The 26,730-nt window shown below is 40.0% G+C and overlaps 1 protein-coding gene across 2 annotated transcripts in view; it reads right to left on the reverse strand.

Moving 5' to 3' along the window:
* Positions 1-26,730, reverse strand: part of LOC115105063 (phospholipid phosphatase-related protein type 5-like) — a 108,051-nt gene that overhangs the window by 26,941 nt on the left and 54,380 nt on the right. For both annotated transcript variants that reach the window (XM_029626615.2, XM_029626612.2), the window contains exons 4-5: positions 22,568-22,700; positions 5,288-5,538 (exon numbers count right to left, since the gene is read on the reverse strand). In XM_029626615.2, coding sequence (XP_029482475.1) covers positions 5,288-5,538; positions 22,568-22,700 — 384 coding nt within the window. The remainder of the gene's footprint in view (positions 1-5,287; positions 5,539-22,567; positions 22,701-26,730) is intronic.

Here is a 26,730-nt window from a genome sequence, read left to right on the forward strand (position 1 = left end):
ATTTTCAAGCATGGTGGTGGCTGCATCATGTTATGGGTAAGATTGTCATTGACAAGGACTAAGGAGTTTTTTAGGATACAAATAAATGGAATAGAGCTAAGCACAGGCGAAATCCTAGAGGAAAACTTGATTCAGTATGCTTTCGACAGACACTGGGAGACAAATTCACCTTTCAGCAGGACTACCTAAAACACAAGGCCAAATACACACTGGAGTTTCTTACCAAGAAGCCATTGAATGTTCCTCAGTGGCCTAGTTACAGTTTTGTCATAAATCGTCTTGAAAATCTATGGCAAGACTCAAAAATGGCTGTCTAGCTATGATCAACAACCAACTTCACACATGTTTAAGAATAAAAAAAAGATAACGATATATGTGTGTTTTATTTTGTATTAAAAAAATATATGTTTGACTTTTTATTCCACTTTGACATTACACAGTATTTTGTGTAATGGATTTCATTTTCATTTTTTTTGTCAAATAAATTAAAATTAAATCCATTTTAATCCCATTTTGTAATGTTCTGAAGGTACTGTATGCCTTAAGATGATCTAACCCATCACAGATAAGAAAATCTGACAGAGTTTGATCTGGGAAGTGTATTCCCCTGTAGCTGTAGTCTGCAGTGAAGTTAGGATTCCTTATGAAAGACACTGCCATCAGACTGTGGTCCTCTGAACAGGACTCATATTTATTTACATGTTGTCTCAGTGTATGAGTGCTGATCTAGGATCACTTTTCCCTTTAATGTCCTACTCCAGTCTTTCTCATAGCCAAATAATTCATAGCCAAGATTTTTTTTAAATATATCAATATGTTTGTTATGAACTTCTGTCATGTTATATATATATATATTAACCATCCCACATGAAATACTACAGTTTACTATAGAATACTACAATACTACAGTGTTCTGTAGTAAACTTTAATATACTGAAGAATACTATACTACACACTGAAGTATTCCTTGATCATGTGTAGTTGTTACTACAGAATGTTGTAGTATACTGTAGAATACTATAGTAAATACTACAGTATTATCTGCAAAAACTCTGAAATAAATACTAGAGTAATGTCCACAAAAACACTACAGTCTGCAGAAACATTACACTTTTTTAGCTATAGTAAATACTACAGTATTTAATGTGCTTATACCTTGTCCATTCCCCTATCCCATATCCCAATTTTTGCCACCTATAAGTGAGGAACTTATATCCCATGTATAGACCATATCTTGTGTTCCGTACAGGTTATAGAATTGCAGACTGAAGCTGTTTCTGAAAAGGCACCTTATTCCCAATATAGTACACTACTTTTTACCAGGGCATTCCTGTGCTTATTACTGTAATTCACCCTCAAATCATTCAACTAGCAACACTTTCCAGAGTGAGTAGGGGGAATCAGCAGCATCATCTTTAAATCAGTGAATGATATTATTTTAAGCGGAATTCGATCAACCAGCCAAACATTGTGTCCAAATCTGATATTCGTAGCAATTTTTTTTTTTTTAAGAAATCCAAGAATCAGTCAACACTGTTCCAGTGTGTTTGTGCATGTTAGTGAGTGTGTGTGTGCACGTGTGTGTGTGTGTGGACGAGTGCTTTCTGCTTTCTGGCTTCTGTGTGTGGGCTTATTGGAGCTGATGAACAGAATCTGATTCTCTGCAGCATGCTGTGTCTGCCTTCCTGCACATCTGCATTCCAAATGCAGGTAGTCAAGGGTGATGATGTCACTACTACCACAGGCTAGTCAGGTGAGTATACAGTCACCTCCAAAATGATTGGCACCCTTGATAAAGATGAACAAAAAAGACAGTATAAAATAAATAATACAAATAACTAGCTATATTGTAAGCTCAAAAAAATAGAGAAATAATATTATTTTATACTTATACAATTGCTCAGAATAATAGATTTTGTTTAACAAATAATAAATACAAATCTCAAAAAGATAGGTGTCAAAATTACAATGCTTTGTGGACCCTCCCCTTGCGAGGATAACGGCACTCAGCCTTTTTCTATAATGTTTTATGAGATTGAAGAACACATTGGGAAGGATCTTAGACCATTCCTGATGATATGTATTGGCCATTGAGAGGCTTTGAAGCCACCGGTCGGCCATTTTGGCACTCTCCAATAGCAGCAGTCCTCTATGGGAATTAATAGAGTTCTACAGTATTTCAACTAAATGTTTCAAGAACAAAATTACATCTATTTAAGTATTTTGTTATTGTAGCGTGGACAATAACATATGTACTCTCGAAAAACAATATATGGAGAAAATGTTTTTATGTATTTTTTCTTTTTTACTTTTTATGTTTAGCTCTCGTAATATAATTTTATATATGTATTCATGTGTGTGTAATAGAATAAATGTGTCAAAAACAAATATAGACATTAATAAATGCATTTCTATAGCTTCCAAGATCTTTTTACAATACAGGAGGAAAATAAATACAATCAAATTGTATTTGTCACACGCTTTGTAAACAACGGGTATAGACTAACAGTCAAATGCTTACTTACAGGTCCTTTTTCAGCAATGCAGAGTTAAAGATAACTGCCAGGTCACTGAACTCCTCCATATAGGCGGTCTCGTTGTCACTTGTCAGTGATCAGGCCTACCACCATCACGTCATCAGCAAAGTTGATAATGTTAGAGTTGTGCGTGGCCAGTACAGGAGGGGGCTAAGCACAAACCCCTGAGGGGTCCCCGTGTTGATGGTCAGCGTGGTGGATGTGTTGTTGCCTGCCTTCACCGCATGGGGGCAGCCTGTCAGGAAGCCCAGGATCCAGTTGCAAAGGGAGGTGTTCAGTCCCATGGTCATGAGCTGAGTCGTTGTAATAGTTTCGGACGCTACAGACATACAGACGTGAGAAGACCGATTTTTGGGATGTCTCGTGGTCTGACAAGCACCACTCTAGCTCTGCCACCGTTCACCACAGATGCGGAAGGGCATTATCAGTGGATGCGGTGGATTGAGATGCAGCCCATGCTAAAAAACACATCACTAGTGTAAACAATGTCAAATTGTCCTCTTTTTAGTTGATAAAGTCATCCCAAATGTAATCAGCTGTTTTTAAGTGTGTGTAATCCTAATTTTAAGAAAATGTAATCCAGGCTGATTACAGTTACTTCATTTTAGTAATCGGATCACTGTCACGCCCTGACCTTAGTTCCTTTTTGTCTCTATTTTGGTTTGGTCGGGGCGTGAGTTGGGGTGGGCATTCTATGTTGTTTTTCCATGTGTTTGGCCTGGTATGGTTCCCAATCAGAGGCAGCTGTCTTTCGTTGTCTCTGATTGAGAACCATACTTAGGTAGCCTGTTCCCACCTGGTGTTTCTGGGTAGTTGTTTCCTGTTTTGTGTTGTGTCACCTTTCAGGACTGTTTCGATTTTCGTTGTTTCACTTTGTTAGTTTGTATTTCGTGTTCAGTTATATTTAATTACATGGACACTTACCATGCTGCGTTTTGGTCCAATCTTTCCTGTTCCTCAGATGAAGAAGATCGTTACAATCACAAAATGAAATCGAGAATCGGCTTTCTATTTCGCAACAAAGCCTCCCTCACTCACGCCGCCAAACTTACCCTAGTAAAACTGACCATCCTACCAATCCTCGGCTTCTGCGATGTCATCAACACAATATAGCTTCCAATACTCTACTCAGCAAACTGGATGCAGTCTATCACAGTGCCTTATACCACCCACCACTGCGACCTGTATGCTCTAGCCGGCTGGCCCTCGCTACATATTTGTCGCCAGACCCTCTGGCGCCAGGTCAACTATAAGTCTTTGCTAGGTAAAGCGTCACCTTATCTCAGCTCACTGGTCACGATAACAACACCCACCCGTAGCACGCGCTCCAGCAGGTATATCTCACTGGTCTTCCCCAAAGCCAACACCCACTTTGGCCATCTTTCCTTCCAGTTCTCTGCTGCCAGTGACTGGAATGAATTGCAAAAATCGCTGAAGCTGGAGGCTTATATTTCTCTCACTAACGTTAAACATCAGCTATCTGAGTAGCTAACAAATCGCTGCAGCTGTACATAGTCCATCTGTAAACAGCCCACCCAATCTACCTACCTCTTCCCCATATTGTTTTTATTTACCTTTCTGCTCTTTTGCACACCAGTATCTCTACTTGCACATCACCATCTGCTCATTTACCACTCCGTGTTAATCTGCTAAATTGTAATTACTTCGCTACTATGAACTATTTATTGCCTACCTCCTCACTCCATTTGAACTCACTGAATATAGACAATTGTTTTCTATTGTGTTATTGACTGTACGCCTGTTTATTCCATGTGTAACTATGTGTTGTTGTTTGTGTCGCACTGCTTTGCTTTATCTTGGCCAGGTCGCAGTTGTAAATGAGAACTTGTTCTCAACTAGCCTACCTGGTTAAATAAAGGTGAAATTAAAAAATAACATAAAACACATGATCCCTGTTAAATTGTAATCCATTACTACCCAACCCTGAGCATATAATATAGCTCGGTATTAGTATTATTTATTTTATATAGTCTTTTTTGCTCATCTTTATCAAGGGTGGCAATCATTTTGGAGGTGACTGTACATACTCCTCCAGCAGAACTCAGAGACTAGGAGAAATACATCTATACGCATATCAGCAGCCAGAAAAAAAGACAGAACTGTTCAGAGACATGGAGATGTCCATTTTAATGCAAATCTACCAGCCAGATAAAAAGCAAAGCTTCAGACCAAAACAATATAGAGAAAGTTTATCTACATACTGTGTGGGTGATGGAACAAATTTGATTGAAAAAAGTGAAATATCAAATGTGAAATCTTCAAACAATTGCATCTTACCAGCAGACTCTCTTCGACCAATGAAAGGCTGCGACTCGAAACCAGAGTCCAAAACGAAAAACAACATTTTGAGACATGACAGCCTAGACCAATCTGGCAAGAATTGATGACCAGATTATACAGGTTTAGAGACTACCAGGATATTTTTTGCAGTGTTCATCACATCTAGTCTGACTCATAGCCATCAAAGAACACCAGCCCAACCAAGACCGGCATCTATTGGGCCTACTCACTAAATCCACTTCAATCATTAAGATGTTCAAAAGCCTGGCCCTCACAGAATCTTGGAATTACCCTTTCACGCCTAGATACAGTTCTACTTTGTATTCCTATTACTACTATATAATCCTAATATGTATTCCATAGTTATTACATGGGAGTTAGTGAGGAGTTGTAACAGGGACTCACTCACTCTCTCAACATGTATCTTTGGTACATAGGTTCCTACTCACCGCAAGATAGAGAGCTGCGTAGACGCTGAGAGCAGCTTCTTTGGAAGGGAAGGTTTTACGTGCACGCAGGATATCCTCCTGGTTCCCGGTGCAGGCCTCTTGGTGGCTGATGTAGCGGAGGGCGTGCTGGCAGCCCAGGGCCGTGAAGTTGGGCTTACACACCGTCAGGAAGTGGGGGGACAGGTTGCCCGTCACCACCTGGCCCGCGTTTACAAAGATGTCCACAGTGAACAGCCCGAACGTGTACACTCCTGGAGAGAGAGCGAGATATACCTGTTAGGGGCTGAACATGTACACTCCTGGAGAGAGAGAGAGATACCTATTAGAAGCTGAAAATGTACACTCCTGGAGAGAGAGAGAGATACCTATTAGAGGCTGAAAATGTACACTCCTGGAGAGAGAGAGAGATACCTATTAGAGGCTGAAAATGTACACTCCTGGAGAGAGAGAGATATACCTGTTAGGGGCTGAACATGTACACTCCTGGAGAGAGAGAGAGATACCTATTAGAGGCTGAAAATGTACACACCTGGAGAGAGAGAGACACCTGTTAGATGCTTAACGTGTACACTCCTAGAGAGAGGGGGCCTAGATTCTGGTTATCAGTTATCATACTGTGTGGATAGATTGATGAAGTCTGCACAGGAAAGGAGGTCTAAAAGGACACTCATCATACATTATTGAAGGCACACTGAAAGGCAGAAAGATATACACTACCGTTCAAAAGGTTGGGGTCACTTAGAAATGTCCTTGTTTTTGAAAGAAAAGCAATTTTTTTCCCTGAGTTTTAATGGAGACGCCTCTTCACTGTTGACGTTGAGACTGGTGTTTTGTGGGTACTATTTAATGAAGCTGCCAGTTGAGGACTTGTGAGGTGGCTGTTTCTCAAACTAGACACTCTAATGTACTTGTCCTCTTGCTCAGTTGTGCACCGGGGCCTCCCACTCCTCTTTCTATTCTGGTTAGGGCCAGTTTGCGCTGTTCTGTGAAGGGAGTAGTACACAGCGTTTTCCGAGATCTTCAGTTTCTTGGCAATTTCTCGCATGGAATAGCCTTCATTTCTTAGAACAAGAATAGACTGACGAGTTTCAGAAAAAGTCCTTTGTTTCTGGACATTTTGAGCCTTTAATCGAACCCACAAATGCTGATGCTCCAGATACTCAACTTGTTTAAAGGCCAGTTTTATTGCTTCTTTAATCAGGACAACAGTTTTCAGCTGTGCTACCATAATTTAAAAAGGATTTTCTAATGATCAATTAGCCTTTTAAAATTATAAACTTGGATTAGCTAACACAACGTGCCATTGGAACACAGGAGTAATGGTTGCTGATAATGGGCATCTGTAAGCCTATGTAGATATTCCATAAAAAATCTGCCGTTTCCAGCTACAAAAGTAATTTATAACATTAACAATGTCTACACTGTATTTCAGATATATGTTATGTTATTTTAATGGACAAAAAATTTGCTTTTCTTTCAAAAACAAGGACATTTCTAAGTGACCCCAAACTTTTGAACGGTGGTGTATATAAATATATATACATAATATATATATATATATATATATATATATATATATAGAGAGAGAGAGAGAGAGAGAGAGAGAGAGAGAGAGAGAGAGCGAGCGATAACAATGGGTAATGTGCCCTCAGAGCGTAGAGTTTGCACTAATGAAAAATACAAGTACTCATCTGAGAGAAAGAGACACCGAGAGAGAGGCACAGAGACAGATAGGGCAAGATGTATCTTCAAACAGAGGGGGGGTAACAAGTGAGGAAGAGTGAGAAATAGCTTTCCCCACACTCAATCAGTAATGAAACACTGTTTTACCTGTGGAGAGAGATATTTAAATAAAAGGAGACACAGATGGTTAAATAACATGCTGTAATGAAAGTGACCTTTCTTATATTTTGAGACACCCCTGCGTGATTCCAAATGTTGTAAATATTACATTATGTCTGAAAGTAGGAGTAGAAATTACTAGTCAAATTCCTAGCACGCTAGCAACAACCCTGTGTGTGCCAAACATAAGCAAACCGACATTCTCCTCACGACAGAGCTTTGTTCCTAGAATTGTGTGAGGACGCATAAAGCAGTGTGATGCTCAAACACACAGGAGTAACATCAGATCCCTTAATAAAACGATATCCTCAAAGCACATCTCCCAGCTGAACCTACCAACACACACACACACACACACACACACACACACACACACACACACAACGGAAATGTGTCACAGAGCCAAAAGACATGTGGAGGCTCCACTGCCCATGACTATTGCCCTTAAACCAACATAGGCAGAGTCAGTGTGTTATAGGGCTCTCCAAAGGAGAGGAGAGCCTTATAGCTCTGTCTTTCACTCAAAATCTCCACAAACAAGCCCTCGCTAGACACACAGCCAGAGACAAAGCCGGCAGGAGGACGCACTATTTGCTGCAGCAACAATGGGGAGCTTTTGCAATTACTGTCAAGGCTCTGTGTTTCTGCATCTTAATGTGTCTTTCAGTTTTGAAACCCACTTAGCTGGAAGAGCAGAGAGGTAGGTCTTCGTTATTGTTGAGAGTGTCATTCTGTTTTTTCTCTGTCATATTCCAGTCACCTCAGTCTCTTCTTCTTTACTCTTTCTTAAAGGGAATGAGGGAGCTGAGATGAGAGAAGGGGGTGACAGAAGATGCTGACAGACACATTTATACTTCAATCAGATGTATTGTTTCAACAGTGACTCACTAGATCAGCATTTGGCAGAGGATTTTAGAAGACATTAGCCTGACATTGTCCCACTTAGCAGCAAAAAATAAGCAGGGTTGACTGTCCATGGAAATGGCTATGTTTGGCGTTTGGTTTAATGACAGAAATACGTAGCTAGCGAAACTAATTCCTTAGCTGGCACCGTAGACGGGGCGGAAATCGTACTCTTATTAAGCAGATAAATGAAATTCAATTTGCACAGTTCAATAAAAAAAGCAAAAACGTCAAAGGCTTTATCTTTTCAGTGTCATTGATCCCATTTCTTGTCATCAGTGTGTGTGTGGTCGGTGGGAGGTGAATAGGAAGGCTGGGTGGGTAAAGGCTGTGTAGCCTTGAAAACTTTCATGCTGACTGAGGTTTCACTGCATCAGACTGCAGCAATAGGACAGGCTCTGGAATTAGATCAAAGGTGCAGGTGCAATGGCTCACTGACTGTCTCACACGGCATAAGCACGCACACACACACTCACGCACGCACGCACATACACACACACACACGTACACTATTGTTCAAAAGTTTGGGATGACTTAGAAATGTCCTTGTTTTTGAAAGAAAAGCAAATGTTTTGTCCATTCAAATAACATCAAATTGATCAGAAATACAGTGTAGACATTGTTAATGTTGTAAATGACTATTGTAGCTGGAAACAGCAGATTTTTATGGTATAACTATATAGGCGTACAGAGGCCCTTTATCAGCAACCATCACTGCTGTGTTCCAACTCACTAGATGAGCATGTTGTGTTAGATAATCCAAGTTTATCATTTTAAAAGGCTAATTGATCATTAGAAAACACTTTTGCAATTATGTTAGCACAGCTGAAAAATTTTGTCCTGATTAAAGAAGCATTAAAACTGTCCAACTTTAGACGAGTTGAGTATCTGGAGCATCAGCATGTGTGGGTTCTATTACACGCTCAAAATGGCCCGAAACAAAGGACTTTCTTCTGAAACTCGTCAGTCTATTCTTGTTCTGAGAAATTAAGGCTATTCCATGCGAGAAATTGCCAAGAAACTGAAGATCTCGTACAACGCTGTATACTACTCTCTTCACAGAACAGCACAAACTGGCCCTAACCAGAATAGAAAGAGTGGGAGGCCCCGGTGCATAACTGAGCAAGAGGACAAGTACATTAGGTGCGGCAGGTAGCCTAGTGGTTAGAGCGTTGGACTAGTAACCGCAAGGTTGCAAGATTGAATCCCTGAGCCGACAAGGTAAAAATCTGTCGTTCTGCTCAAGGCAGTTAACCCCCTGTTCCAAGGCCGTCATTGAAAATAAGAATTTGTTCTTAACTGAGTTGCCTAGTAAAATAACAAACCAATTTTCTTTTTTTTTAAGAGTGTCTAGTTTGAGAAACAGATACCTCACAAGAACTCAACTGACAGCTTCATTAAATAGTACACGCAAAATACCAGTCTCAACGTCAACAGTTGGCGACTCCAGGATGCTGGCCTTCTAGAATGAGTTGCAAAGAAAAAGACATATCTCAGACTGGCCAATAAAAATAAAAGATTAAGATGGGCAAAAGAACAAAGATACTGGACAGAGGAACTCTGCCTAGAAGACCAGTCGCCTCTTCACTGTTGATGTTAAGACTGGTGTTTTGCGGGTACTATTTAATGAAGCAGCCAGTTGAGGACTTGTTAGGAATTATTCAGAGACTGATTGTTTAAAGATGATTATATAGAGCTTGGCTGTGATATAAACCTGCACAGGCTCTAAAGACCACTATTGCCCACCCCTGGAGACCGTTAGTAGTATAGTAATATTTATTGGGATCCACAAGGCAGCGACTACTCTTCCTGGGGTCCAAATAGGAAACAAAACAACAAATAGAACACATAATATACAGTTTTTTTAATCACTTTGGTACTATTTCCACAAGTATGTGGTAAAATGTCACAACTCTTAATACAAAACTCAAAACAGATCATCAAAAAGGCTGTTTTTCAATTTTTTTGCACATTTTCAATTGACTAGGTACAACACACAAAATCACACTTTTTCACTAAACCTAATCAGCATTTCATCTAGAAATAACTTTCATATAAAGTAGTTGCCTTTCACTGATTCTCTTCTCATTAAATACATTTGACCATCACTTAATCCAATTGCACTTAATGGTTAATCACTTAACCGTTTGGTAAACCTATAGATTTTAAACTGGTTTGTCTACTATATACAGATGATTTTGAGAACTAAAGAAATAAAAGGTGTGTTTGTAAAGTATAAACATCTAAATTAAATGTATGATACATGATAACCATACATAATGAATACTCATTTTTGCTAACTGATTTCACATTGTGGTAACCACAATTGGTCACCATATAAAAGGGGTGTGTGAACACCTGCCATTTCTTTCAACACAGAGAAGGATAGACAGCAAGGGAGAGGAAGAAATCAAAGAACTCGTGGACAAGGGGCCTGTCACAGAGGTGGGCATGGGCCCCGTCAAAGAGGTCAAAGAAGGGGCCATGGGCCTCGTCAAAGAGGTCAAAGAGGTGGGCATGGGCCCGTCAAAGAGGTCAAAGAGGAGGCCACGGGCCTCGTCAAAGAGGTCAAAGAGGTGGGTATGGGCCCGTCAAAGAGGTCAAAGAGGAGGCCATGGGCCTCGTCAAAGAGGTCACAGAGGTGGGCATGGGCCCCGTCAAAGAGGTCAAAGAGGAGGCCATGGGCCTCGTCAAAGAGGTGGGCATGGGCCCGTCAAAGAGGTCAAAGAGGTGGGCATGGTCCCCGTCAAAGAGGTGGGCATGGTCCCTGTCAAAGTGGTGGGCATGGGCCCCGTCAAAGAGTTCAAAGAGGTGGGCATGGGCCCCGTCAAAGAGGCGGGCTTGGGTCCCAGCAAACAGGTGGACATCAGAGAGAAGGGGGCAGATGGCAGGGAACTGTTGTGTCTAATGAAGTCCGGGCCATCATCGTTGACCATGTGGTAATCAGAGGCCTTACCATGGCAGAGGCTGCCAGATCACCCCAATCTGAAAAGATCAACTGTCAATTCGATCATGATAATATTGACAGTATACTCTGTTCTACCCTCAGAATTGACAGAAGACCACATGGTGATGGCCGTGGCATGTGCTGACCGACCAGCAGGAGTGGGCAGTGGTGCAATGGTGAGGGCCAGGAATGACATATGGTTGTCCAAAACAAAGCAGGCTATTGAGGAGAACGATGACATCTTTGCCAATGTGGCTTCCATCAGTCTACCAACAATCGCCCGCCTTTTGAAGAGACACCTGGTGCCTTTTGAGAGAAACAGCGACCAGGTGAAACAACTGCAGGCCGAGTATGTTCAGGTACAGCACTTTATACTGTATTACTGTTACTATTTGATGCATATGCTACTTTTGTACTATCACAAGTATATAAAAACTTTAATATAAGATTTACATAAGTATTCAGACCATTTTTCTCAGTACTTTGTTGAAGCACCTTTGGCAGCGATTACAGCCTCAAGTAAAAAATCCTACAATGTGATTTTCTGGAGAAAAAAAAATCACATTTTGTCTGTCATAGTTGAAGTGTACCTATGATGAAAATTACAGGCCTCTCTCATATTTTTAAGTGGGAGAACTTGCACAATTGGTGGCTGACTAAATACTTTTTTGCCCCACTATATATATAAATACATGTTTTATTATATATTTTCCTGTATTATTTCCCGCACACCCTACCACCCCACCCCTAATTGGAGTAAACTAATAAACAATAACACTTAGGCTTCTACTTCCAGCTTATACAAACTATATACATTTTACGGACACAACCTATTTTACAATAGTTATATTTTGTTTGTTTTCAGACCTGGCCTTCCTCTATTTCTGATGTCCATCCAGTTTGATTTATATTTTCCATATATTTTTAACTGCTATTTCACAAAAGTTGTGAACCTATATACATTTTAAAGACACAGTATATTTTACATTTGTTATCTTGTTGTTATTAGTCCCACCCTTCAGCTCCATTCAACCCCTCCCGTTTATCTCTTAACACCATCCATAGTAGATTTCTATTTGCCATATATTTTTCAACCATGCTGTGTTGCTTCACAAAAGTTCTGAACCTTTCTATTCTCATAGTTCATACAGATTGTAAATTAAAGAAAACATTTTTCGATAAAAGTATTATTATATTATTGATCGATTGACTATGACTTTTCAAATCACCCAGTATTGCTATCTGTAGCGTTAGCTCCAGGTAAATGTTGTATTTCTTCAGCCATTCTTGGACCTGTGACCAAAAACAAGCTATGGACAGTACCAAAAAAGATTGGATGCAAGAATTTAGTATAACAATTTAAATTGAACAATTCTAAGTTTTGAATCTGGCATCATTTTGTGTGTCAATTCATAAACCATGTGCCATGGAATTGGTACATCGAAAATCTATTCTCAACTATTTTGCAATCTATATGGCACTGCTGTCAATTATTTGGTCCTTAAATGAAACTGGTATATATTTTTATGTAGCACAATTTCCTTTAATGCAATTTAGGTCTTTAAGACAGACAAGTTCCTTACTTTTCCCCCCTTCCAATTGCCTCTCATTTTTGCGGTAATGCTGCAATTAGTTGGTTGCAATTTTGGGTAGAGCAGACATTTTCATATTTGAATTAGGTGCAAGTGTGACATAACTCCACCAGTCCTATTTATGATATAATTTACAAAGATTAAACTTTTTTAAATTTTTTATTATGTTTGAGTTTAACCACAATATTTGTTATATTATTTATTCTGTCTTTTCTGGTGGATTAAACTGAAATTGCAACCAACTTTCTATGGCTTCTTTAAAGATAACGATATTTTGGCGATAATTTAATTTTCAAATAACCGAAAGTGAGCGATTGTAATCTGAAAAAGGCCATTCTTGAACATGACATTCTCACTAATTTGCTAGAGAACCAGTTCGGATTTAAGTATAACCTTTGTATGACTGACGCCTTTAATGAGAGGTCTAATGCTTAAATATGTAATCATTTCTGCCATTCCGAATTCATATTCATTATATAAATAGGCCCTTTTAATTTTGTCTGACTTGCCATTCCAAATAAAATATAATATTTTTGCTCATGTAATTTAAGGTCGCTAGGTATAGGCAAAACTATAAGCAAATAGGTCAACTGATATAAGAGTTAATCAGTGTTTTTTCTACAAATAGAGAGGTATTTTTCTTTCCATGTTAGCAAAATCTGATCAAGTTTTGCTAACTTTCTAATAAAATGTATTGGAGTGAAATCATTTCTTTCTTTTGGGATATGTATACCGAATATGTCCACATCTCCGTCAGATCATTTTATTGGTAAACTACACAGTAATGTAAAAGCTGTATTTTTAGAGAATCCAATACGTAATATAGTACACTTATCATAATTTGGTTTTAATGCAGAGAGGTTAGAAAAAGTATCTAGATCCTCTACGAGGCTGTGGAGGGATTCTAATTGTGGTTTTAAAAGAAAACATCAATCATCAGTGCACAATGACACCTTTGTTTTTAAGCCATGGATTTCTAATCCCTTAATATTATTATTGGATCTGATTTTAACAGCTAACATTTTGATGGCAATAATAAATATATATGCCGATAGTGGACAACCTTGTTTTACTCCTCTTGACAGTTTACAACTTTCTGATATGTAGTCATTTTTATTATGTTACACCTAGGGTTATTATACATAACTTTAACCAGTTTTATAAGAGATTCCCCAAAATTGAAATATTCCAGGCATTTATATGTATAAACTCGTCGTACTTTATCAAAGGCCTTTTCAAAGTCAGATTTGAATACCAGGCCTGGTTTCCCAGAACTTTCAGTGTTTTATTGTTTACACTTGTCTTATATTGTCTAATGTACATTATGTCCATGTAAAAAACCTGCCTGATTAGGATGAATAATATCCAACACTAACTTTTTAATTCTATGCGCTAAGCATTTAAGCTAGACTTTTTGCATCACAACACTGAAGTGTAAGAAGCCTCCAATTTTTTTATGGATTGGATCTTTATATTTACCACTTGGATCCTGTTTCAGTAATAATGAAATCAGATCTTCTTGTTGAGTGTCCGATAATATACCATTTATATAGGAGTGGTTAAAACATGCTAATAACAGTCCTCTGAGTATATAAAAAAAAAGTTTGGTATACTGTATGCAATCCAGCCCTGGAGTTTTCCCTGACTTAAAGTGTGTAATTTGGCCTTCACATGAGTCTTTCTGTACCGATGTTAATTTTATATTATGATTGTATGAAAAAAATGCATACAATCAGCTATGGTTAGTGGAGATAGAGGAGACTGAAACAAAAACATATGCTTAAAGTACTTTACTTCCTCTTTCAACATATCGTTTGGTGAATCATGGGTGACTTCATCATTTGTAACAAGTTTTAGTAAATTATTTTTGGTAGCATTTCTATGTTGAAGATTAAATAAGAATGTGGTGCATTTTTCCCCATATTCCATCCAGTTCGCTTTATTTTTTAAATAATATATTACACTGGATCTTTCTTGAATAAGTTCCTCCATTTATTTTTGTTTTTTCCTCTAACTTACTCTGAGCCTCTGTGGTACAGTTTTTATTGCTATCTATCTGTACTGTTAGTCCTTGCATTTCCTTTGTTAATATGGACTCTTTTGACCTAAATTGCTTGTGTTTTATAGATGAGTACTGATTGCATGGCCTCTAAAGGCACATTTAAAAGTGTGCCATACAATAATGGGATAGGCTACACCTATGTCATGTTGGAAAAAGTCAGTTATAATTTCTTCTGTCCTAGTTAAAAACAACTTATCATCCAGTAGGCTTAGATTACATTTCTAATATCCTTGCCCACGTGGAAATTCTGTAAGAGAAATATGTATATATGTATGCCAATTATGTGATGGTCCGACCGCATTCTGTCCCCTACCAACACTTTTTTTTTTTACTTTTGGTGCCAGAGAGAATGACATAAGAAAGTAATCAAGCTTGATTGAGCCTCCACCATGTACAGTGGGCCAAAAAGGTATTTAACAGCCACCAATTGTGCAAGTTCTCCCACTTAAAAAGATGAGAGAGGCCTGTAATTTTCATCATAGGTACACTTCAACTATGACAGACAAAATGAGAAGAATAAAATCCAGAAAATCACATTGTAGGATTTTTAATGAATTTATTTGCAAATTATGGTGGAAAATAAGTATTTGGTCAATAACAAAAGTGTCTCTCAATACTTTGTTATATACCCTTTGTTGGCAATGACAGAGGTCAAACGTTTTCTGTAAGTCTTCACAAGGTTTTCACACACTGTTGCTGGTATTTTTGCCCATTCCTCCATGCAGATCTCCTCTAGAGCAGTGATGTTTTGGGGCTGTTGCTGGGCAACACAGACTTTCAACTCCCTACAAAGATTTTCTATGGGGTTGAGATCTGGAGACTGGCTAGGCCACTCCAGGACCTTGAAATGCTTCTTACGAAGCCACTCCTTCGTTGCCCGGGCTGTGTGTTTGGGATCATTGTCATGCTGAAAGACCCAGCCACGTTTCATCTTCAATACCCTTGCTGATGGAAGGAGGTTTTCACTCAAAATCTCACGATACATGGCCCCATTCATTCTTTCCTTTACACAGATCAGTCGTCCTGGTCCCTTTGCAGAAAAACAGCCCCAAAGCATGATGTTTCCACCACCATGCTTCACAGTAGGTATGGTGTTCTTTGGATGCAACTCAGCATTCTTTGTCCTCCAAACACGACGAGTTGGGTTTTTACCAAAAAGTTATATTTTGGTTTCATCTGACCATATGACATTCTCCCAATCTTCTTCTGGATCATCCAAATGCTCTCTAGCAAACTTCAGACGGGCCTGGACATGTACTGGCTTAAGCAGGGGGACACTTCTGGCACTGCAGGATTTGAGTCCCTGGCGGCGTAGTGTGTTACTGATGGTAGGCTTTGTTACTTTGGTCCCAGTTCTCTGCAGGTCATTCACTAGGTCCCCCCGTGTGGTTCTGGGATTTTTGCTCACCGTTCTTGTGATCATTTTGACCCCACGGGGTGAGATCTTGCGTGGAGCCCCATATCGAGGGAGATTATCAGTGGTCTTGTATGTCTTCCATTTCCTAATAATTGCTCCCATAGTTGATTTCTTCAAACCAAGCTGCTTACTTATTGCAGATTCAGTCTTCCCAGCCTGGTGCAGGTCTACAATTTTGATTCTGGTGTTCTTTGACAGCTCTTTGGTCTTGGCCATAGTGGAGTTTGAAGTGTGACTGTTTGAGGTTGTGGACAGGTGTCTTTTATACTGATAACAAGTTCAAACAGGTGCCAGTAATACAGGTAACGAGTGGAGGACAGAGGAGCCTCTTAAAGAAGAAGTTACAGGTCTGTGAGAGCCAGAAATCTTGCTTGTTTGTAGGTGACCAAATACGTATTTTCCACCATAATTTGCAAATAAATTCATTAAAAATCCTACAATGTGATTTTTTTCTCATTTTGTCTGTCATAGTTGAAGTGTACCTATGATGACAATTACAGGCCTCTCTCATCTTTTTAAGTGGGAGAACTTGCACAATTGGTGGCTGACTAAATAGTTTTTTGCCCCTCTGTAACTATAACGTGATATTTACATTGCTACTATGTAAACCTCCAATTTTCCCCATTATTCTACCTGCTAAAACCCCTCCCCATCCCGCGTTATGCTGTCATCCCAGTGACCGGCAGACCACCCCCGACCCCCTGGATCCCATGGCCCTCGAGAGACCAGGACCCATATACAAACTGCTTATCTTAACTTCCATAAATAACAACACATATTTGTAATAGTGTAGGTAGTTTCAATCCCTTTCCCCCACAAACAGCCATAAACTCAGATGCTCAACAGTATCCCAGAGCCCAAATCAAGAAAGGCCTTGATTTACGAATGCATATACAGTTGCAGCTGCATGAGAAGGCATGCAAAATTGAGCAAAAATGGGGAGATTTTATTAAAATTGTCAGGTACCCTGAAACACACGTGGTCCCTCATTGTGACCATATTCCCAAGCATCTCTGAGCAGTCAGACCTTTGATGATTTTGTGCCACGAGGGCCACAATAACATGCCCCCTCTCAGAATGTCAGAGTGTGACCCCCTCCCCATGGGTTACTGCAGCTAGTGTTGCCAGCACTGCCTAGGTGGGGGCACCCCACCAGAATCCCCACCGGCTAGATACAAGGTCGTCAAGGTTCTCATTGGCAGTTTTGAGAATTTCCTTGTATATTATGCTCTCCCATCAGGGGGCTTTGGCTTCACAGGACCAACCCTGCCAGGCAGGCTCAGAATCTTGATGGGGCAGTGCTGCTTTAGTTGGTCGCTGACCACATTCATCTTTCTCATTTGGCTGCATATAGGCTACTTACAGTAGGCCCATAAGACAGATAAGGACTTATCCTTAGTGTAGGGGTCTCTCAGGTGGGTGTCCAGGGTACTGTATAGGGTTGGGGACCATTCCATCATGATAGGACAGTAAATAAATAGATATTAACATTTTATTTTAAAATGTATATTCCATATCTGCACAAAACTGAAAGCTCTCTCTCATAACCCCTACTCACAAACACACATGGGCTCTGGGATTTGCAACCCCTATCATTTTTCACTCACTTAACTCCACACTTTTCCAAACACAAAAAACACACCCCGCCTTCCATCACAATAAATGCGCACATACCCACATACTCTGCTTCTATGTCTTCGGTGTTTTATCTCCTCCATGTTGATTGAGTACTTTTGTGTCCCAGTTCCTTATATTTGAAGATGTATTATTTAGTTAATTATCTTTTCTTCTAATGCTGTCTTAACAATTTATAAAATACTATAAATGGAAAGTCTAAAACAAATTATTTTCCAACATTACCTATCTGGAATGGTATAGTGCAGTTGTAGTTTATTTCCTTAACAATTGTTTTATTTTATTGCTTTTCTATATATATTTTTTATTACAATCCCTACCATGGAGAGTATTGGGTGTTCCATTATTTGACTCCTCTATGGGAACTTTGTAATATTTAGAATAGCCATGGGTAGTCTTTGTGTCTCGGAACATTTGGTTATCAATATACAGTTTATCGACTACGAGAGCTACACATTTCCCTTTCAATCTATTTTCCTTGAAGATTGGATACAGAACTTTGCGCAGTTCTGCAATTTCCTTCGGGAACTGATCATTAAAGCCTATTTCCGTGCAAGTCTTTTACCCAGGTTTTTAACCATTATTTTATCTTTAAAGAAAGCAAATTTGCCAACGATTGGGCGTTCATATCTCTGCCCACGTTTGAGTTTTGATTTTGTCGACAGCTTCGCGTGGTGATCTGCAAGCGTTGTAAGGAGGAACTCCCTAACTACACCCTCAGAAAGTTCTCCTTCTTCCTCTTGGATACCAGTAAGTACCACTTTTTCTCTCATGGATCTAGTCTTTATGTCAAGTAAGGCTTCTCTCAGAAAGAAGTTCTCCTTTTTAAGTTCATAACATCGGTTTCAATCTTATTGACTGTCCCTTTTACTGTAGCTTGTTTGTATCTTTCTCCAATGTCGCAGCTTTTTCATCACTCATCTCGAGGCTTGGCTTCAACTCCTTTATATCCTTACTGACTAATTCAAGTATGCCTAGTTTGTCATTTATCGATTTTAACAGATCGGTTTCCACCCTTACCATTCCCGGTGGTGAAAAGATGAAAACGTCTGTGTCTGTCGAAGAGTTGCGTTTTCTTTTCGGGATTGGTTCTTTTTTTTAAAGTCTCCGTCCTGTTTGGGTGTTGCTTGTTTTCGTAATGTTTGTCGACACACTTCTCTAGCCTTATGATTTGTTTTGTTATCCAGATTGAAGGTTATAACCCATCAGTTTGTGAAGTGTTAATATTTAGTCTAACTTACCGATATTGAATATTTCGTTTTTATCTTGAGGTGATCTACACTGCTGTGTTCAGTCCGCCATCTTTTTCCCTCCAAACATAATTTGCTTCTTCTTGCATTGTTTGCTATTGGATTAACTGGTAGTTAAAATGACTCATTTGAAAATATATAATTATTTTGTTTGGTGATTAAACTAATGTTCTCATTACATTTCACAATAAACATATACTTTGAATCAACGGTTGTGTGGTGAGAGATGTTTACGATCCAAATGAATGCACAATGACAGGTTTTGAAGGAAAGTGTGACCAGTTTGGAGGTCTGTACTAAGAGTTGTGAAAATGTATCACATGTTCCTGCTCGCACAAGCCAAGGCTCGTGCAAGGCCACCCACCTACATGATACAACACATAATAGAGTGTAAATGACAAAATATATCAAAATGGCTGTCTCTCCACAGTCCCTTTGTGTTGTTAGGTGTTTTTTGAATCAGGTTTTTAGCTTGGGTTACCTGGGGTGGCAAAGAGTTCCATATATTCATGGCTCTATTTAAAACTGTGTGACTCCCAGCCTGTGTTCTAGTCCTGGGGCCTGTGAAAAGATCATTTCCTGCATGTCTTGTGTGGTACAGATGAGTGTCTGAACTGTGTGCCAACTGCTTGAACATCAGCACCTTGCACAAAGACCAATAGTGATGCAGTGAGAAATAATTCGTTGGATTTCTCCAAACAGAAGTGGCTTATTTGTGAAGTTATTATATGCACTACAAAGTCTTCCTTTGTGTAACAGTATGTCTTAAGGAGTTCGCTAACAAGTGCACATCAACGCTCCGCTTTGAGCCTTCAAAACCTGGTGAGACAACAACAGCAGTGTCTCTCCAGGCTGCCTTTCATCTCGCTGGGCATTTATACTCCTAACACCCCTCCATCTAGCTTCCAATAGAAGGGTGCACTCTAAATAGCTTATCCTTTCACAAGCAAGGTTCATGAGAGGGTGGAGAAATGCAAAAACTTCAAATCAGGTGAAAAAGTCCGATTTTAGAGTTAAGAACGAGCTTGTTGTCATGACCTTCGGGCATGTTCAAAATGGATTTTCCCACAGAGCATTGCAAAGTGAGTCATTATCATTGGTACTCTAAATAAAACAGAGAGATGGGATGGAAGACGGCAGGTCGTGAGATGACTAGTGAGATGACTCGCACACACACATACACACACGCACCCACACACACACCTGTGTTTCTCATATCTCTATAATATGAACTGACTAAACAAATCATGGACAGGGTAGAGATGAGAAAAGAGACAGAATCTAAGCGCAGTCAATCAGAAAGTAATCTTCCACAGCACGATAGCTATAGTACATGAGATAAAACAATGTTATATTTCTGTGATACAGTACCTCTATCTTACATTTGTAAGTACATGCAATCTCTTTGTAAAACATGCACTGGGCTGGAGAAGTGCACCATCATGCTCTGCAGACAGGTGTCTTTGACCTGTGTTGACATTATCACCTTCCCACTGCAGTCTGCCAGGGAGGCTTAGATGAAAGTCGTATCCCTATCTGATCCAAAATGATAATGTCTTTAAAACATCTGACACGAATCCCTTGATCTAGGTACCTCAGTCATCCATACCTCTACAGCAGGTGGCTGTGGTAGCACTGCTGGCCACTGGGGCAGACATAATCTGCAGAACTAATTGTTACACCAACATAACACTAAAGGGCTATTGTCGGACAGTCTAACAAAAGCAAAGTTGGCCGGTTAGACTGAGTTATCCATTTAACATCCTATATGATATTTACAGTTGACATCGGAAGTTTACATACACCTTAACCAAATACATTCAAACTCAGTTTTTCACAATTCCTGACATTTAATCCTAGTAAATACCCTGTTTTAGGTCAGTTAGGATCACCACTTTATTTTAAGAATGTGAAATGTCAGAATAATAGTAGAGAGAGTGATTTATTTCAGCTTATATTTCTTTCATCACATTCCCAGTGGGTCAGAAGTTTACCTACACTCAATTAGTATTTGGTAGCATTTCCTTTAAATTGTTTAACTCAAGACTAATGTCTTGAGATGTTGCTTCAATATATCCACATAATTTTCCTTCCACGTGATGCCATATATTTTGTGAAGTGCACCAGTCACTCCTGCAGCAAAGCACCTCCACAACATGATGCTTCCACCCCCGTGCTTCACGGTTGGGATGGTTTGCTTTGGCTTGCAAGCCTCCCCCTTTTTCCTCCAAACATAACGATGGTCATTATGGCCAAACAGTTCTGTTTTTGTTTCATCAGACCAGAGGACATTTCTTCAAAATGTACAATCTTTGTCCCCATGTGCAGTTGCAAACCGTAGTCTGGCTTTTTTATGGCGGTTTTGGAGCAGTGGCTTCTTCCTTGCTGAGCGGCCTTTCAGATTAGGTTGGTATAGGACTCGCTTTACTGTGGATATATATACTTTGTACCTGTTTCCTCCAGCATCTTCACAAGGTCCTTTGCTGTTGTTCTGGGATTGATTTGCACATTTCGCACCAAAGTACGTTCATCTCTAGGAGACAGAACTCGTCTCCTTCCTGAGCGGTTTGATGGCTGCGTGGTCCCATGGTGTTTATACTTGCATACTATTGCTTGTACAGATGAACATGGTACCTTCAGGCGTTTGGAAATTGCTCCCAAGGATGAATCAGACTTGTGGAGGTCTACAATATTTTTTCTGAGGTCTTGGCTGATTTATTTGGACTTTCCCATGATGTCAAACAAAGAGGCACTGAGTTTGACGGTAGGCCTTGAAATACATCCACAGGTACACCTCCAATGAACTCAAATGATGTCAATTAGCCTGTCAGAAGCTTCTAAAGCCATGACATAATTTTCTGGAATTTTCCAAGCTGTTTAAAGGCACAGTCGGCTTAGTGTATGTAAACTTCTGAGCTACTGGAATTGTGATACAGTGAATGATAAGTTAAATAATCTGTCTGTAAACAATTGTTGGAAAAATGACTTGTGTCATGCACAAAGTAGATGTCCTAACTGATTTGTCAAAACTATAGTTTGTTAATAAGAAATGTATGGAGTGGTTGAAAAACAAGATTTAATGACACCAACCTAAGAGTATGTAAACTTCAGACTTCAACTGTAGATGTAATTTAGAGCAACATTAATTCATACATATTGTGTATAGTGAGTAAAGGGAAGTTTAGCTGCGACTGAAAGCTCATAACATTAAGGAATTGTTACAGTGAGAGGAATTGTGGTGTAAATTGAAGATTTAACAGGAAAGAGTGAGAGAGGGAGGAGTAGTCCCTTGGGGATCAGGGTGATAATCCTCTTGGTTTCTGTAGTCTTATCTAAAATAGGAACGTTTGCGTGAGAGCATAGGCGAGGAGACTACATACAGTACTGTACCATTCCTTTGCAAAGGATCCCATTCTTTCCCCTCAGGGCACGTGACAGTGTGCGTTTCTGTACGAGGAGACACTGGACATAAGGAGCTAGTTTTCAAGGACAAGACAGAGAGAATTTCATATATGCAATATGTGTCAATAAGCAGATGCTTTGATCCGAAGTACAACCTTGTCATTGCACAATTGCCAACTGAACCACAAAGTTGGCTAATGTTTCGATAATATTTGCTCTGTATGACGTACCCAGAAAGCGAAAGGTCCTGCGCACCAGAGGGTTGAGATAGCAGCAGTCTCCTGTCAGCATGGTCTTCTCCTGACTGTCCAGCTCTTTGGACGAGTATTGTATCAAGAACAGGACGGTCTCTGAGATCATGATCTAGAAAAGAAAGGGGAACAGATAAGACAAACGGATGATAAACAAATGAGTATATTCTTCTAAGTGTTGAATCATGAATCAAATATGGTTTAGTCGGTAAATCCATCCATACCGTAACTCCCAACACACACACGCACACACGCACATACAAACACAACAAAACAGCATCATAATCTCTCTGAGAGACTATGTACACTTCTCAATGGCTGACATTTGCAAGGCACCAGTGGTATTAACAGAAAACATATTGAGGGAGAGGAGGGCTCTACTTAAGGCACTTCTAGTTACTGAGAGATGAGAACACACTTGTTTGTGTGCGTCTGTGTATGTGCTTGGGCGTGCGTGCATGCACGTGTCTTGGTGTGTCTGTGTGTTCGTGTGTGTGTGAGTGCATGTGAGTGTGTTTGTGTGTGTGGTCATTGGGGTTAAAAGGTGAGCAGAAGGTGAATTCCTATTTAAAGCCAGAGCTTGACACAGTACACTTGATTATCAACAGAATTACAACCCAGTGGGTGTTGTCAGTTATACAAAATACCCCTAATTCAACACTGATGATCTAGAGTGGGTGTAATAATATGATTCCAACACTGTTAAAAACAAAAACAGATAGCATGTATGTTTCATTGGTGGAATTTACAGTATAGCTTAAAGGTATAAAGATAATTCCTGTCGATGCCTGGTTCTTCAATCCATGGGTTGGGATGAGAGGTTACTCTAAAAAGGTGATATCCTTGAGCTGTTAACATTTACAGAGGAGTAAAACTGTATAATTATAATCACATTTGCAGTTGCCATTGGTGACAGATGGTGAGGAGGGGAGAGCAGAGAGAGAGAGAGAGAGGGAGAGAAGAGGAAGCCAGAGAGAGGGAGAGAAGAGGAAGCCAGAGAGAGAGAGAAGTAGAAGCTAGAGAGAGAGAGAGAGAGAGAGAGAGAAAGCTAGAGAGAGAGAGAGAGAGAGGGAAGAGGAAGCTAGAGAGAGAGAGAGAGAGAGCAAGCTAGAGAGAGAGAGGGAAGAGGAAGCTAGAGAGAGAGAGAGAGAGAGAGAGAGAGAGAGAGAGAGAGAGAAAGCTAGAGAGAGAGAGGGGGAAGAGGAAGCTAGAGAGAGAGAGAGAGAGAAAGAAAGAAAGAGAGAAGAGGAAGAGAGAGAGAGTGAAGAGGAGGAAGAGAGAGAGAGATATAGAGATCTAAACTCATTAAATACTGTAGATGGTAGGGATATGCATCTTTCCCTTTCAAGATGATTTGATAAGTATCTAGATGCATGGGCTCCAATAGGATACAGGAAAGATACGTTTTAGTTTGAAACGATTTGGTGCAATTCCGTTTGATTAGAGAGTAAATCGATGCGATTTGGTTCAATGCGATACGATACTATTTGAGGCATTAACATTTATTGCATAAACACATACATTTTTCATTCTAAATTCAAATCTATTACTGATGGAGCTCATGAGCTTGGCCTCTCTGAGCTGGATCTGATGTATGATGTATGTCTATGGTATAATTAGGCACCTGAGCTGAGCCATAAGAGAAAATGGGCATCTACCACCCCATTATCTGATTGGGAGGGGGGCAATGTTTGCTTTTTGTCCACCCACTTTTGATCTGAAATCACCCACTATTACATTTCAAATTTTTGCAGATTAAAACTGTTTGAGCTAGTACTCTACCAATATTTGTCAGTGACATTGCTAATGAATATCTAGCACAACTTTGGATTTCACCCCCATCTCAAAATTTAGAGTACAGTTGTGGCCAAAAGTTTTGAGAATGACACAAATGTTAATTTTCACCAAGTCTGCCGCCTCAGTTTGTATGATGGTAATTTGCATATACTCCAGAATGTTATGAAGGCTGATCAGATGAATTGCAATTAATTGCAAAGTCCCTCTTTGCCATGCAAATGAACTGAATCCCCAAAAATGCATGTCCACTGCATTTCAGCCCTGCCACAAAAAGACCAGCTGACATCATGTCAGTGATTCTCCTGTTAACACAGGTGTGAGTGTTGACGAGGACAAGGCTGGAGATCACTCTGTCATGATGATTGAGTTCGAATAACAGACTGGAAGCTTCAAAAGGAGGGTGGTGCTTGGAATCATTGTTCTTCCTCTGTCAACCATGGTTACCTGCAAGGAAACACGTGCCATCATCATTGCTTTGCACAAAAAGGGCTTCATGGGCAAGGATATTGCTGTCAGTAAGATTGCACCTAAATCAACCATCAAGCACTTCAGCGAGAGCGGTTCAATTGTTGTGAAAAAAGCTTCAGGGCACCCAAGAAAGTCCAGCAAGCGCCAGGAACACCTCCTAAATTTGATTCAGCTGTGGGGTCGGGACACCACCAGTACAGAGCTTGCTCAGGAATGGCAGCAGGTAGGTGTGAGTGCATCTGGCCTGGTGGCCTGGTGTCAACAATGGCAGCAAAGAAGCTACTTCTCTCCAGGAAAAACATCAGGGACAGACTGATATTCTTCAAAAGGTACAGGGATTGGACGGCTGGGACTGGGGTAAAGTCATTTTCTCTGATGAACCTTTCCGATTGTTTGGGGCATCCGTAAAAAAGCTTGTTCGGAGAAGACAAGGTGAGAGCTACCATCAGTCCTGTGTCATGCCAAAAGTAAAGCATCCTGAGACCATTCATGTGTGGGGTTGCTTCTCAGCCAAAGTTGTGGGCTCACTCACAATTTTGCCTAAGAATCAGCAGGTATAGCCAGATTATATTTGTGTCTTGCAGGTTTCTTTGGCTAATAAAAGCACAATTTTCAACAGTACATCTGTTATTGATAACCTAGCAAATTACATTGTTTGTCAATCAACAAATAACTAACTAACTATTTTAACCTTACTGTTACGAACCAGCTCGTAACAAAGAGGGAGACAAAGAGATAATGAAATTACAAACATTTTTATTAAATAAAGTCAACTCTACTTCTTTCCCAAGATGGAATAGCAGTCAGACGTCCTTTGTCCTCGTCTTGTGTATATATATATATATATATATATATTTACATATTTTCTTCGCATATCTTTTATATTTTTTTTTTTCAAAAAATCTCAACTTCAAAACACTATCCTGCAACCCGCCTCACCAATTAAAAAAAAAAGATTTACTCACCTCAAATCTGAAATCCACAATAGAAGCTAGCCAGAAGTTAGCCAGAAGCTAGCCAGTTTACTGGCTAATGTTAGTATTCAGCTAACCACGGTTGGTGGTCATCAGCTATCCTTTAGCTCAAAAAGCTATCACCAGTTGTGTACAATGCGACTCATATCACAGCATACCAGACCTATTTCTCTCCATATCCCCGGATTTCTACCGCAAGCTCTGGACATTTACACCTGGATCTTGCAGCTAGCTAGCTGCTATCCGAGTGAATATTGGCTTACGTCGGTCCCGGAGCAAACATGAATTATTCCGGAGCTAGCCAGCTGAAGAGTTCCATCAGCCACTCCTGGGCTACAATCACCTATCCGGACCCTATCACGACTGGACTACCGACGTTATCTGCCCGTGGGAGTTATCCAACTGGCCCCTCCGTCGCGACGTTACCTGAACGCCCATCTGCGGCCCGCTAATTGTTAGCTGTCTTATCGGCTGCTATCTGAATAGGTCTATCGGACAATTTTCTTGGGTCACTATAACTATATCTATTTTGCCAGTTGGATTGGTCCCCTCTACCACACGGAACCCCACAGATCTACCGATAGAAACGCACAAGGTGGCTAAAAATAGACCTCCTCCGTCTTCTGCTAGCTTGCTACCCATGGCCCGGCTATCTTTCTGAATCGCCATGACCCCAACCAACCTCACTACTCACTGGATCACTCTGCTAAGCATGCCTCTCCTTAATGTCAATATGCCTTGTCCATTGCTGTTCTGGTTGGTGTTTATTGGCTTATTTCACTATAGAGCCTCTAGCCCTGCTCATTATACCTTATCCAACCTTTCAGTTACACCACCCACACATGTGATGACATCACCTGGTTTCAATTATGTTTCTAGAGACAACATCTCTCTCATCATCAC

The sequence above is a fragment of the Oncorhynchus nerka genome, linkage group LG22 (assembly GCF_034236695.1).
Source record: "Oncorhynchus nerka isolate Pitt River linkage group LG22, Oner_Uvic_2.0, whole genome shotgun sequence".
NCBI classification, from domain to species: Eukaryota; Metazoa; Chordata; class Actinopteri; order Salmoniformes; family Salmonidae; genus Oncorhynchus; species Oncorhynchus nerka.